The sequence below is a fragment of the Diceros bicornis genome, chromosome 26 (genome assembly GCF_020826845.1).
Source record: "Diceros bicornis minor isolate mBicDic1 chromosome 26, mDicBic1.mat.cur, whole genome shotgun sequence".
NCBI classification, from domain to species: Eukaryota; Metazoa; Chordata; class Mammalia; order Perissodactyla; family Rhinocerotidae; genus Diceros; species Diceros bicornis.
Window position 1 is genome coordinate 31042598 of NC_080765.1, and position 13283 is coordinate 31055880.

At 42.3% G+C, this 13283-nt stretch overlaps 1 protein-coding gene across 3 annotated transcripts in view; it reads left to right on the forward strand.

The window, feature by feature from the left end:
• EEF2K (eukaryotic elongation factor 2 kinase) overlaps window positions 1-3392 on the forward strand; it is a 59044-nt gene extending 55652 nt beyond the window's left edge. For all 3 annotated transcript variants that reach the window (XM_058569918.1, XM_058569916.1, XM_058569917.1), the window contains 2 exons: window positions 1097-1275; window positions 2634-3392. In XM_058569918.1, coding sequence (XP_058425901.1) covers window positions 1097-1275; window positions 2634-2743 — 289 coding nt within the window. In that variant the 3' untranslated portion in view covers window positions 2744-3392. The remainder of the gene's footprint in view (window positions 1-1096; window positions 1276-2633) is intronic.
• The last annotated feature ends 9891 nt before the right edge of the window (window positions 3393-13283 follow it).

A 13283-nucleotide genomic window follows, 5' to 3' on the forward strand; every position in this document is an offset into this window, starting at 1 on the left:
GATTGCAGTAGTTGTAAGAAATAGGGTGTTTGAGGATGGCATTGAAGAGATGATGTATGAACTGAGGTTGGAGGGATGAGGAGCCAGGGGTGGAAAGGAAGAACATTGGGGTTGAGGGTTGAGGAAAGAACATTCCAAGCAGTGGGAGCAGCAGGTGCAGAGATCAAGGAGCAGATAGGAGCTGGCGTGTTTGGGGAATAGAAAGCCGTCCAGCAAGTCTGGCATGGAGGGAGGTTAACAGGAGCTAAGATGGGGCAGAGCCAGGTTAGATAGGGCCCTCTGTGGCAACAGGGAGAGGACAGCAAGTCATTATATTATAGCTATTGCTCGTGGAATGTGTCATGAGACCCACAGACCTTCTTATCTGTGTCTCTCTCTGCTCTTTCCTGATGTGTTATAGTTACTCACATGTTTGGTAATGCAGTTAGTACACCCCAGAGAGAAAGTGCCGGCTGTTTGCCCTGTTTGCGCTGTATTTTGTGGTGTTCAGATTTGGTTGGGACCTGGGTGTGCCCTGATGGTTTGGCCATGTGTGTGCTGCAGTAAGAGAAAGAGTTGAGGGTAAAGGAGCAGAGCCAGAAGAGGGAAGGCAGCTCTTCTGGGGTAAGCCCTGCATTGTGCTGGAGGAGAGCCAGAGCCAGCCAGCACAGGCAGAGCATAAGATGGGGCCAAAAGATTGCTGAGAGCGCAGATGGTTCTCTAGGCCTTGGCAAAGGGCTCCCCACCCACCTTCTATCCTATTCGTCGTAGGGCAGATTGACTGGGATACCAGCCACTGCTAATGCTAGCCCATAGGGTAATTTTGTGCAAAGTAGAAAAATGCCCCCCTTCCTCAAGATGCTCTACTTTCATCTTTTGGAAGATTGTTGTAATATACCGATTTTGCTAGGGAAAGCTACTTGACTGCTGTCTTAATATATAAATCTACAATGTGAATGATGCCCCTTAGATGTGGTGGCATTGGGGTCTGTGGGTCATGAACCATAGGTGGTGGCTCCACCGGGATCCCTGACTTCCCCTCCTGCTGGATGGCCCTCCTCCCTCCTGCTCTGTTGCTGTGGTAACCTCCCTCTTTCCCTCTGTACCTCCTGGCAAGGTCCCGAGACTGGCCGGAGGCCCTGCACTGGTACAACACTGCCCTGGAGATGACGGACTGTGATGAGGGTGGTGAATACGATGGGATGCAAGACGAGCCCCGGTACACACTGCTGGCCAGGGAGGCCGAGATGCTATTCACGGGAGGCTGCGGGCTGGAGAAGGACCCGCAGAGATCAGGTAAGGTCTGGCAGACCTGCCCCTGGGGTGGGACAGGACTGGACAGGGAGGGTCATGATTCCTGTCTCACTGGAAATTATGGCAAGATGCAAGGCTGAGTCTCTTTTTTCTGCACTGGTGGGGAGAAAGAATCATACTGGCCCTGTATTTTGCCAGGCTGGATACCCATATGGTGCTGGCTTAGGAAGAGGCTTTATGGAGCTGGTATGCAGAGGAACATTTTTATTTTAATGGTTATATATTAGGGGTTTGGGGTTTTTTTCTTTTTTTTCAATTTTGAAAATTGAGTTGACATTTTCATAACAGAAAATTCACCATTTTGAAGTGTACAGTTCAGTGGTTTTTAGTATATTCAGGGTGTTGTGCCTCCATCACCACTATCTAATTCCAGAACATTTTCATCATGCCCAAAAGAAATCCAGTACCTGTTAGCAGTGAGTCCCTATTTCCCCCTCCCTCCATCCCTGGCAATCACTAACCTACTTTCTGTCTTTATGGATTTACCTATTCTGGACATTTCATATAAATGGAATCATACAATACGTGGCCCTTTGTGTCTGGCTTCTTTCATTTAGCATAATATTTTCAAGGTTCCTCCATGTTGTAGCATGTGTCAGTACTTGATTCCTTTTTATTGCTGAATAATATTCCATTGTATAGATATACCACATTTTATTTATCCATTCATCAGTTAATGTACACATTATATATATTTTTTTCTGTTATATAATAAACATACTGAACACCTGATTTCACAGGTATGGGATAAGGCTAAGTTTGTGTTTTTTTTTGAGATTGTATAAAAAAATTAAGCAAATAATAATGCAAATCTATAATCCCTTACTTGAAATTTCTAAATCCAAAAAGCTCTGAAAACCAAGTGTTTTTGTATGTTTTGCACAAATTCATTTCATGGCAAAACTTTTCCAGTCCTGACATGAGGCTGTTTATAATCTTTATTTCTTCTCTTTTCTTTCTTCCACTTTCATACATCCCCAATTAGTCCTACAAAAGTCCTCAGCCTGATTCTCATTGGCTCAAATGGAATCACCCACCCACCTCTAAACCAATCACTGTGCTCATTGAGATGGCTTACTCTGATTGGCTGTACCTAAGTCTGGACCAATCCCGGAGGCCTGGTGGGGAATGGAAGTGTGCTTTGATTGGCCAGGCTTGAATCACATGCCTACCCAGCGTCCCACTCAGGTCACATGGAGGGAGAGGGGATAAGGAGTAGTTTGGCTCCTTAAGAAACTTCAGGATGTTGTTCCCAGGGACCAGAGCGGTGGCAGGGGACACTGGGCTGGTGAAAACAACAGGTGGTTCATTTCTTCATGCCCCACTTTGCTCTCTTTCAGGTGACTTCTACACCCAGGCAGCTGAGGCTGCGATGGAAGCCATGAAGGGCCGGCTGGCCAACCAGTACTATCAGAAGGCGGAAGAGGCCTGGGCCCAGATGGAAGAATAACTTGCTGGGAAAAGCACTGCTGGCCAGTCCCAAGCAAAAGGGCTAGGAGGGGTGAAAAGAAAGACTTATTTACTTATTTAGGGGTTTTTCTGGGGGGGAGGGGCAAGTATTTTTAATGTGTTATAAATCAGCTTTTGTATTTCATTTTTTGACTCTTGAAAATATCTTTGCTACCAGCAGAGACACTATAGCTGTCTGCTAGGGCAGCATGTTGGGGGAATGGGGATTGAAAAAGCAGCCTAATGAATCAACATATCGTTTTGAGGTTCTTTTTGTTTTGTTTTGTCATGAGATGTAAGAAAGTGCTTTTCTGCTCTGGAAGGAAAATATTAGGGCCTTGCTCACCAGCATTTTCAGGCTGGACTGAAATCTTATGCCCACAGGGCCTGCATTTCCTGAGTCGGGATGGGGAATGTAGAGCTGCACATTAGCTTTCCATGGGTGTGTATTGTCATGACTTAATCCACATGCTTCTTTCTGAGAGTATTTGGAAGCATGCATGGCACTATTCTGTGGATGTGAGATTGTACAATACCCATGCCGCGTTCTGCCGTAGGGGAGGGCCTGCACACTGACTGTTTTCTAATGTTTTAATTTCCTTCCCAAAATGCAACTGATTTTCTGGAATACAGCCAAACTCTGTTTTTAAGCATGCTTTCTACAGTGGACTTTATAAAACAGGTGTGATTTTTGTATGCATACATTTACTACCTCTAACTCCTCCATCAGCTAGTGTGGAAGTGGGTGCGCCTCAAAACTTTTACATATAACAGGACAGTGGCTTGGAATGTTGGAGCCTTTCCTCCAAGCAGACATGTACTCTGCACCTCAGTGGCAGCATCCACAATGTGACTGAAGTACCCCTGACACAGTATTCCTCCACATTTTCTTAGCATCTGATGTTTTCATGTAGAATCTGCTCCCCAAACCCCATCTTTGGCATTTTCTGCTTGAAGCTAGGCTGATTTTCTTGTAATTTGCAGCAGGATGCTTTCAGCAGCAGCCCCTTGAGATTTGTCTAAGCTGTTTGAGAATGAGAGGGCAAGAACTATAAACACTCATTAATTCCAGTAGTTTCCCTAGGGCCAGGCTATGGCTATCTGTATTTAATGAGCTTTCTCTTTAAAAAGAATTCAGATTTAATATCAGTGTGATGATTTCAATTGGTGTTTCAAATAGCAAAGAAAACAGTCTGCTTTGATCAACCCCAGGTGCTAATGCAGCCTCTCTTTCTTTGTTTAAAAATCAAAACATAAAAAAAGCAGATCGTAACATACACACCATTCTTATCTGTTCATTAAAACAGATCCTTGAACACTTTACTGTTAAGTGCTGTGAAGTCGTGAAACCTGTGCCAGCATTAGGTTCCAAAGGTCAGAGTGTGCCCTAAAGGAAAAATCAATCAGAGTCAAAATGACCCTTGAAAAATCCTTTAGACCACCTATAAGTGACAGTATCCGTCGTTTTTGTATACAGACTCATCACAGCCAGTTTCCTTTAGAAAGAAGTTGGAACTGATCACCCTTTTTTCATTTACACCAGATCAAGTGGTCGGCTTGCATTTTTGGTGCATGTGTTAAACGTAAGTTAGGAGCAACTTTATTGTGATTTATCTCTTCAAAGGACTCAAGCCTCATATAATTCATGCTTTTGTCGTTAATTCAGCCAGCCTCCTCTCTCTCTCAGATTTTATTATGCAAATAATTTATGTTCCCTGACCACCTGTCTCATTTCTTAGTTATATGTCAATGCTTTTCTCTAACACAGAGGTGGCAACTTTTTTGTAAAGAACCAGATAGTAAATATTTTAGATTTTGCGAGCCATATGGTCTCTGTTGTAGCTATTCAGTCCTGCCATTGTAGTGCAGAAGCATCACGAACAATACCTAAACAAATGAGCGTGACTGGTGTTCCATTAAAACTCTATTTACAAAAACAGCCTGCCTGGGCTGTAGTTTGCCGACCTCTGCTCTCAGTCCTAAGCCCTGAGGGCAAGAGCTATGTCAGTTTTTCGACCTCCAGGGCTCAAATACACAGTGCCTTGGCACAGAGTAGGCGCTCAATAAATGTGTGAACAAATGGAGAGCCAGCCCTAGTCACTGCACTCACTCTTTGTGGCTCTGGTTCTTCCAGCTGATGATTCATTGTCTGGATTGGCTTGAACCATCACCCCTGCAATTCCACCCTCCCACCCCCCCACATAGCCTTAATGTCAGCAGGTGGTCCCCTTCTCCTGCAGGAGGCTGGGGTGACCTGGATGTATAGCTAAGCAGATGCTTCTTTAAGGACCATTGAGAGTAAAATGATCTGCAAGATGTTGAGATCCTTCTGAACCAGCTGAAGAACTTATTCCACCTTCAAAACCTAGTTTTATGCCTTCTAAAGCTGGTTAGGGCGTCTTCTTTTTCCACAACTACTGGGCATGCAAAACAACAACAACAAAAAAGGCCCAGGACGTTCCAGCCTAAGTGGGAAGCCGTCAGAGACTATCTTCAAGTGCAGGAAGCAGCTGAAGGTCCGGGAGATAAGCAGAGTCAGGGATATAATCTGCTACCTTCAATGACAGATGGAGAAACCAAGGTTCTGAAAGGTAGACCTTTCACAGTGACACTGCCAGTTAGTGGCTAAACTGGAGCTCGGGTTTGAGAGCTGCTGTTATTTAGAGATCCTGGGAATAAAATTTAAAGTTCAACTGGAGTTTAATATTCTTTTCAGTTTCACTATAGGTTAAAAAAAAACAACACCAAAAAGCAGGCTTTATGGATAGAAGAAGAAAAAATAATCCCAAACCCCAGTGCTTCTGACTATCCCTGTTCCCTCCTCCTCACCTGAGGCATTGTGGGAATTTATCATCAAATGCAGCTTTGATGAACTAAGCCATGTAAACTACCCTTGTTGCTATTTTAGTGACTTATTTCATTTTGTCCCAGCACATTCGTCTGCAGTACTGGACATGTTTTACAAATCAACAAATGTTTACACAAGTGTATGCAGCTTGTGTGGGGGAAAGGAGACAAAATATGCACATACTCTGCACGGATTTGTGCCTGTTATTCATGTTTCTAAGTCTCTGAGGTAACCATTTAACCTAGACAAGGTGGACACAGGCTGGGACCCAGAGAAGTGGCTTGTGTCATAGATTTATTTTTACATATGTGTTAAGTTCCATTTTGTCTTTCCAAATAAAGTGATTTCTTTCTTTCTGGTCTCAAATTCAAATGTCTCCTGGTAACAAATGAGTGAAGAAATGTCGACGTAAATAATCCATGAGCAATCTATAAATCAAAATTGGGGTGAGTTTATTATGAGCCAACTTTTGAGGACCATAGCCTGGGGCCTTCCTTCCCTAAGAAAGGAAGGGCACCAAAGAAGTGGGGTGTACAGAGCGGTTATATATCATCAAAGAGCGTGTATCACATATGATTGCAATGTCCCTTTTACAATAGCCACAAGCTCGCCCTGCCAGATTGCCCTGCTAGAATAGCTATTGATGGACGCAGTGGGGAGCAGGTCTGCTGTCTCAATGAGCGTGGCTGGTGTCAGGTTTGTTGTCTTGAGCTGGGTGGTCACAGGATGACTGCAGCAATCAAATCCTAGCCTAGGGAGAAATGCTTATCCTTAAGGAACTGCCAATGTGGGGGGAAGTTGCATCCTTATCTTAAGGGCATTTACTCTTCTCTTAGGGACATGGCAAAGCAGATACACAATGCAGGTGAGAGGCCCTGTTGGAAAAACAAACTCAGACTGAATTAGTTTTACCCCAAATGGCTTCCTCATATGCTAATATATCCTATTGCTTGCCATATATTTATCAGTAGTTTGCTGGAGCCGGAGGTGAATTGTGGGGCTCAGGCCACATCTGAAATAGGCAGCCAAGATTCAGCTCTGAGTGATTGTCACCATGAGGGGCGTCGGCCCAATGTTGCCCCATTTTCTGATTTTTCAAGAGCTGCTGAAAATTGGATTTTTTACTACAAGGTCTCCTGATTTCTAGCATTTCTAATAAATTGTAATTTTAAAAAAGCCTTCTACATTTGGCCCATGTGTTTTCTGTTTGCTTTAGATAAAGTATGTGAATCTCTCTTTTTTCTTGATTTTTCTCATCTATAAAACAGAAAGAATAATCTTTACCATTACAGAGTTATCATCAGCTTCAAAGAAGATAATGCATGGTAAAGATGCTTTGTGATCCAAAGCTTGAGAAAATCTTGGTTACTGGTATGGTCATTTGGTTTTAAGCTAATGGCTTTTTAATTTTAAGAAATTTGAACATTAGCATGACTGTGCATGGTAGATTAAACATACACATTTAGGTCCATTTTCTCCTAAATCCCCACTAAAAGGACAGGAAAGAGATTTTCTTAACGGCATAAGCCCACGAGGATGAAGAGGAAGAGTTGTCAACAGCAACAAAATTTTGGATGCTGGAAAGCTGGTGGAGTGTAATTCAATTAGTGGACCCAAGAAGGATGGATCCTAAGTAAGCAGTGGAGAAATCTAAGAAACAACCCAATTTTCATCATCGAAGAACCCCCAAAAGGCTGAAGAATTGACGCCAGCAACCTCTGGAAGAGGGAATGAAATGGGGCTGAAAATGTAGGGTCGGTTGAAAGACTATGAAAGCATCAGACCACTAGACCTGCTCACCTCCCCTGTGTAGCCAGCCAGCTGCCTCTCCATCACCCTGCCAAAGCCTGGGACACCAGGCACAGTAGAAGAAGCTATTCTACTGAAAGGAGGGGTAAGTGCAAGTTTCCATATGGGATATAGAGTCTCCACTAGCCGCCGTTTTCTCCTGCGCTCCCAGGCACTGGCAGCTTGATTTTGACAGACAGTTGGAGAAATCCCTAGAGAATCTGACCAACCCACGATAAAAGACTTATAGGTACTTCCCCTTAATGAAACAGGCTGGCTGGAGCACCTCACAGGAAAGGCCTCAGCCACCAAGCCCCACCCACACTCACAGAAATTCCCAGACAACTTATCAGAGCTCTGTTCTTAAACTTGAACAGCTGGCCAAAGACCTATATGTAAGGAAATCATTTCATATGAAAGACGGATTAAACCAACAGAAGAAAGCATCTTGGAGAAAACAGAAATACGCCAGGAGAAGAAACGTTAAATGACAAAAAACTATCAATATGCTTAGATAAAATACTGCATCCATGAAAATAGCCAGATTCAATTCTAAAAATTTACACAACAAAAAGAGCTCTTGTAAATTGAATATACCCTTATAAAAATGAGTAACTTAATAGGTTGGAAAAGAAAAGTTGAGAAATCTCCCAGGAAGTGGAACAAAAAACATACAAGATGAAAAATAGGAGAGAAAATTCTAGGAGCTGGAGGAACAGACAAAGTCTGGACTGCACAACTGTTCCATAGTGGAACAGTTATAATTGTTACCATATTTGCTTTGTGGAGAAATTAGCTAAGAACAGCCTAAGACTATGTAAGTGTAGCTTTTTACGTGATCTTTCCTTGGCCTTTTAAAATTTGGGACCAGAATTCTAAGATCTTAATTTCATAGTCAAAATTTTCATACAGGCTTTTAATATAAATTGAACTGGCATGTAGATATAGATATCATTTTTACTCAATTATATTGATTAAAATATAAAGAAATGTAACTCAGTCCTACCAGTGTACAAATCATTTAGCAACAAGCAAATACTTTTACTGTAATACAATGAGGGTTCCAAAAAGGTTTGGTTTCTTTGCTTCTACTTTGACATACTTCTCAGTGTTTCAGATCACCCAAAGGAACCTATAAGTCTAGTAAGACTTTGTTTTTTTCCTTTTATGAGCCAGTTGAGGTATCCAGCTGTTTCTCTTCCTACATACTTGTATTTCTTATTTCATGCACAGTTTTAGTTTTCCCAATTATAAACTAAATTCCCAAGAATTAGAGCTCTTAATATTAAGTAGTATCTTGAGAAAAAAATATAATCGTCTTAATTAAAACAAAAGAAAATCATTTTTTAAAAAAGTCTAGGAGCCTAACTTAGGAGTTTGAGACAGAACAAAGTAGAGTGGAGAAAATCTTTTTTTTTTTTTTTTTTTTTTTTGTGAGGAGATCAGCCCTGAGCTAACATCCGCCAATCCTCCTCTTTTTTTTGCTGAGGAAGACGGCCCTGGGCTAACATCGGTGCCTATCTTCCTCCACTTTATATGGGACGCCGCCACAGCATGGCTTACCAAGCAGTGCGTCGGTGCGCGCCCGGGATCCGAACCAGCGAACCCCGGGCCGCCACAGCGGAGCGCGCGCACTTAACCGCTTGCGCCACCGGGCCGGCCCTGGAGAAAATCTTTTAAAAAATTCAAGAAAGTTTCTCAGAACTGAAGGATGTGTGTTTCTGGGACAACAGGGCCCATCAAGTACCCAGCACAATGGGTAAATTTAGACCTATGCCAAGCTTCATCTTCATGAAATTTCAGAACATTGAGGACAAGGAAAAGATCCTGGAAGCTTCCAAAGGGAAAGAACAAGTTTCACATAAAGGATCAAGAATCAGAATGACATGAGACATCTCAACAGTAACCTTGGAAATGGGAAGATAATTCTAAATTCTGGAGAAAATGCTCTTTAACTAAAATGATATGCCCAAACTATAAATCAAGTATAAGTGCAGAATAAAGATATTTTCAGACATGTAAATTCTCAGAAATGTAACCTCCCATGAACTCTTTCTCCAAAAGATACTGGAGGATTTGGTCCATCAAAAGAGGACTGTTACGGAACTAAGTGGGCTCGCCTCCTGGTGAGTTAAATAAGACTACACTAGTGGAAGTTGTCTCACAAAGTAAAGTGTATTTGCAGCAAATATGAGGCCATGAGGAATCATTTCCAAAGTCATGGCGTCCCCGAACAAAGGAAAGCAGCAACTTTTATTTGGTTGGGGAATGAATATTCAAGAGGGAGAGGCGGGTATTCGCTTGCACAGGCTCAGTTGGAGAACATGCTTCCACATAATGAGCCCTAAGCTCCTCCTGGAGAGATCTTTGTATTAGAAATAAGGCAAAGGTAATGGGCGTAGCTCTTGTGGTGAGGCTTGGTCAGTTTCAGGATGGCTGGTGGTTACATTTCCCTTGAGTGCCTCGCTTGGCCAGTTTCAGGATGGCTGGTGGTTATGTCTCCTTAACATACAAAAGGAAAAGAAACAACTTGGAAAAACAGTTAATTGCTTCAAACCCACCTTTGAGTTTCTCTAGGCACCTAGTTGGTGACAAGACCAGTGTCACGGGAACTAACAAAGAATGCACAGGGTCCAGTGGAAGCATGAGGCAAAGTCAGTCCCTCTGTGAAGGTGACCCCAACATGGCGGCTTTGCCAAAAATCTAGAGTTTACGGCCCAGGTCGGGGCTGTGGGAGAAATGCCTTCAAGAAGCCAAAGTGATAGAATACCTCATGTGCCTGTGCAGCAAGGATGGACAATTTGAAGTTGAATTAGGGATGAATTCATAGAAACTAGGTAAGAGAAAGGCAATTATTAACTATAAAGTAAACAATATTTTCCAGAAAAGGAAAAATAATAATAGTTGAGTATATAGCTAAGACCAAGCTTAGTGAAGAACATTTACTAATTATCGCTCAAATGAAATTGTAATATGACTTTATTAGGAGGGTTGCGGTGAGGGGAGTGTTTGTGATGGTTGAGGTGGGTGGTTAAGTCTTTTCTTAGTAGGAAGTTAATAGGGATTGCCTAAAACTGAAAGAAAAAAAAAAGCAGCAATATAAGCATGTTGTTTAGACATATGGAGATAAATACCAGAAGAATCAGCTAAAACTTGAAAGTGGTTGCCTGGGTAGAAGGAGCAGGCATACAGCTAATTTTGATAACAAGCCTTGTAGAATTTATGTTATACACATGTACAACTTTGGTAAAATTATAAAATTAAGAATTTAAAATGTTTACTAAGTTAAAAATACTAAATTAAATTTGCTAAGTTAAAAACTGACTATAGTAATTAATGTAGTGAAACTGATGGTGCTCAGGGCAAGTTACCCCAGGAAACACCACTCTGGTATGCGGATTATTTCGAGCTGAAGACAATAAAGACTCAGAAAACTCAGGAAGAATATTTGAGTTTCCCCTCCCAAACTGCCTAGAGACTTTAAGGTGGGAGATCTATTTCAGGAAGGAGTTATTATCATGATGGCTGTAATGATAATGTGGAATAGATGTTACAATGGGAGGGGCACCAAGCCCCTTTTATCAAAAAACTCTGTCTCTCCCTGACCACATTATCTATAGATGACCCTGAAAAGAATTGTCTTCTTGCCCTCTGGAGTCCCAGACCATTACCCACCCCCAATACCTTCCTCACCTTCAGCTACAATACTTAAGCAAGCAGCTTAGACAGAGGGAGGAGTTTCTCATTTCTGAGTTTCTCCCATGTATACATGTTATTAAACTTGGTATTATTTTCTCCTGCTAACCTGTCTTGTTGATTATTTGGCCAGCCATAAGAACCTTAAGGGAAAGGGCAGAGGGGGATTCTCCCTCTCTCCCCACAAACCCCTACTACTATATTTTATTGAATCTAAGACACCATTGATTTTAAGGTGCCTCATTATTTTATGTATTAAAAAGACACTAAAAATAAACTACATGCCATTGATCATAAGATGCAGGTCAATTTTAGAGATATTAAAATGTGAAAAAAAATGTGTCTTAGAAACAATGATATATAGTGTATCAGTTGGGTTGGGTATATACAGTTATCTCCAACCCTACAACAAACCTCAGTATTATAGTGACCATATTACAGATGAGAAAGTGAGGCTTAAAGGGATCCCATAGCAAAAGCATTTACCAAGAATGTTTTCATTAATTAAGAAGGAAACTTGGAGGTTTGAAGATCAGATATCATCATAGTTCCAACATAAACAATGCCAACTGATAATGCTGCTGTGTTATTCCCATGACCTACCAGCACCTTCCTGGGACACCAGGAGAGGGTTTGCAAAGCTGAAATTTAAAGGTATTGATGGAAGGGTGCCACCAGTAGTGGAGTCTGTGGCTTAATTTGACTCAACACAGAAAATCTCACTCCAGTCTGTCAACTTGGATGGACCTTTGAGTTGTCAAGGTGTAGGATGATGGCACATCCCAGTTTTCCAGGGAGAGTCCTAGTTCACGCCCGTGTCCCAGTTCTCCTTCCAATGCAGCATTTGTTCCAAGAAAAAGTGCTCTGGTCGCCCTGCTAAGGGTATGTGCTCTGGACACAACTAAAATGCGTCTCTGCAAATACAAAGTTCTTTTTTGGGAGGCCTAGGGGATCACGTGGGTTCCTTGGTTGCACTAACAAATCAACGCAGGGTAACTTTAGCAAAGTAGCAATTTTTTTGGAAGGAAGTGGCTTACAGAATGGAGGGTAAAACTGAAAGAAGCAGGCCTCAGAAAGAGAGGTGCAGGGCAAGTGGGGAGATCTAGGAAGCAGAAGGTAATAGCCCGGAAGTTCACTTCACGCCCGGCTGTTGAGCTAAATCTTTACTGGTGTCCAGATTCAGATTTCTAGGATAAATTCTCTGATTGGCCTAATTTGGGTCTTGTCCCCGCCCCCCTTACCACTTTGATTGACAGTTCCTCCAAGACCACAGGGAGGAGTGTTTCCCCCAAGGAAAATCAATATTGGAACCAGAAAATGGGGGAAAGGATTCTGGGAAGGCAAAAACGACAGATTCCCATCCAGAGAGAGTATTGCCTTTGCAGAGAAAGAGGAAGAGGGCCCTGAAGATTAGAGGGAAGTGTTAAAACTTTCCTGATGGTTTTGTTGCAAGCGTATATCAAAATTTTATTACAGTCTTGCTGCAAGTATAAACCCTCTGAGAGGTTAATTCAAAGATCCATACTTTGTAGGGATATTTTCAAAAAATATATCTTTTACATAGAGTAAATTGCACCATCTTAAATGTACAGCTTGATGAATTTTCGAACATTTGCAGCACCCCAGAAAGCTCCCTCAGGCCCCTTCCCAGGCAATGCACCCTCACTCACCCCACCCCACACAAGGATGACCACTCTTCTGACCTCTGTCCTGATAGGGACATTTTATAGGACAACAGAAGGATTAAATAAAAAAGAAAAGTAAAGAATGTTCAGTTAAAATTCACTAGGTTCTTGACTGACAAATGACAGTCAACTGGGAGGGAAGAAAACTAGTTTCCCAGTACAAATCTCAATGTTATTAGATTTCATAAGAATGCTTAAGCATTTTATCAGGAATGTTAATTTCTTTCCAGAAGGAGGTTCATGTGGAAAGGTTTGGTCTTGGACCAGGTTTGGGATAATTTTCCTATTGCAGGGGCAAGGGAGTGAAGAATGGTGGGGATCCAGGACTGAGCCTCCATGCCCACCCTCACTGCCCACAGCTGAGGGCTTATGATATAGAGACAGACATCCTTCACCTGACAGGCCCTAGATTGGGGGTGGGGGACAAGTGGGCAGTTTTGATATGTGGTGCTTGCCCACCATGGTGCAGGTCGGGGGTGGGGGTGGTGTACAGAGAAGTAGACACACCAAGGGATAATCAGGGT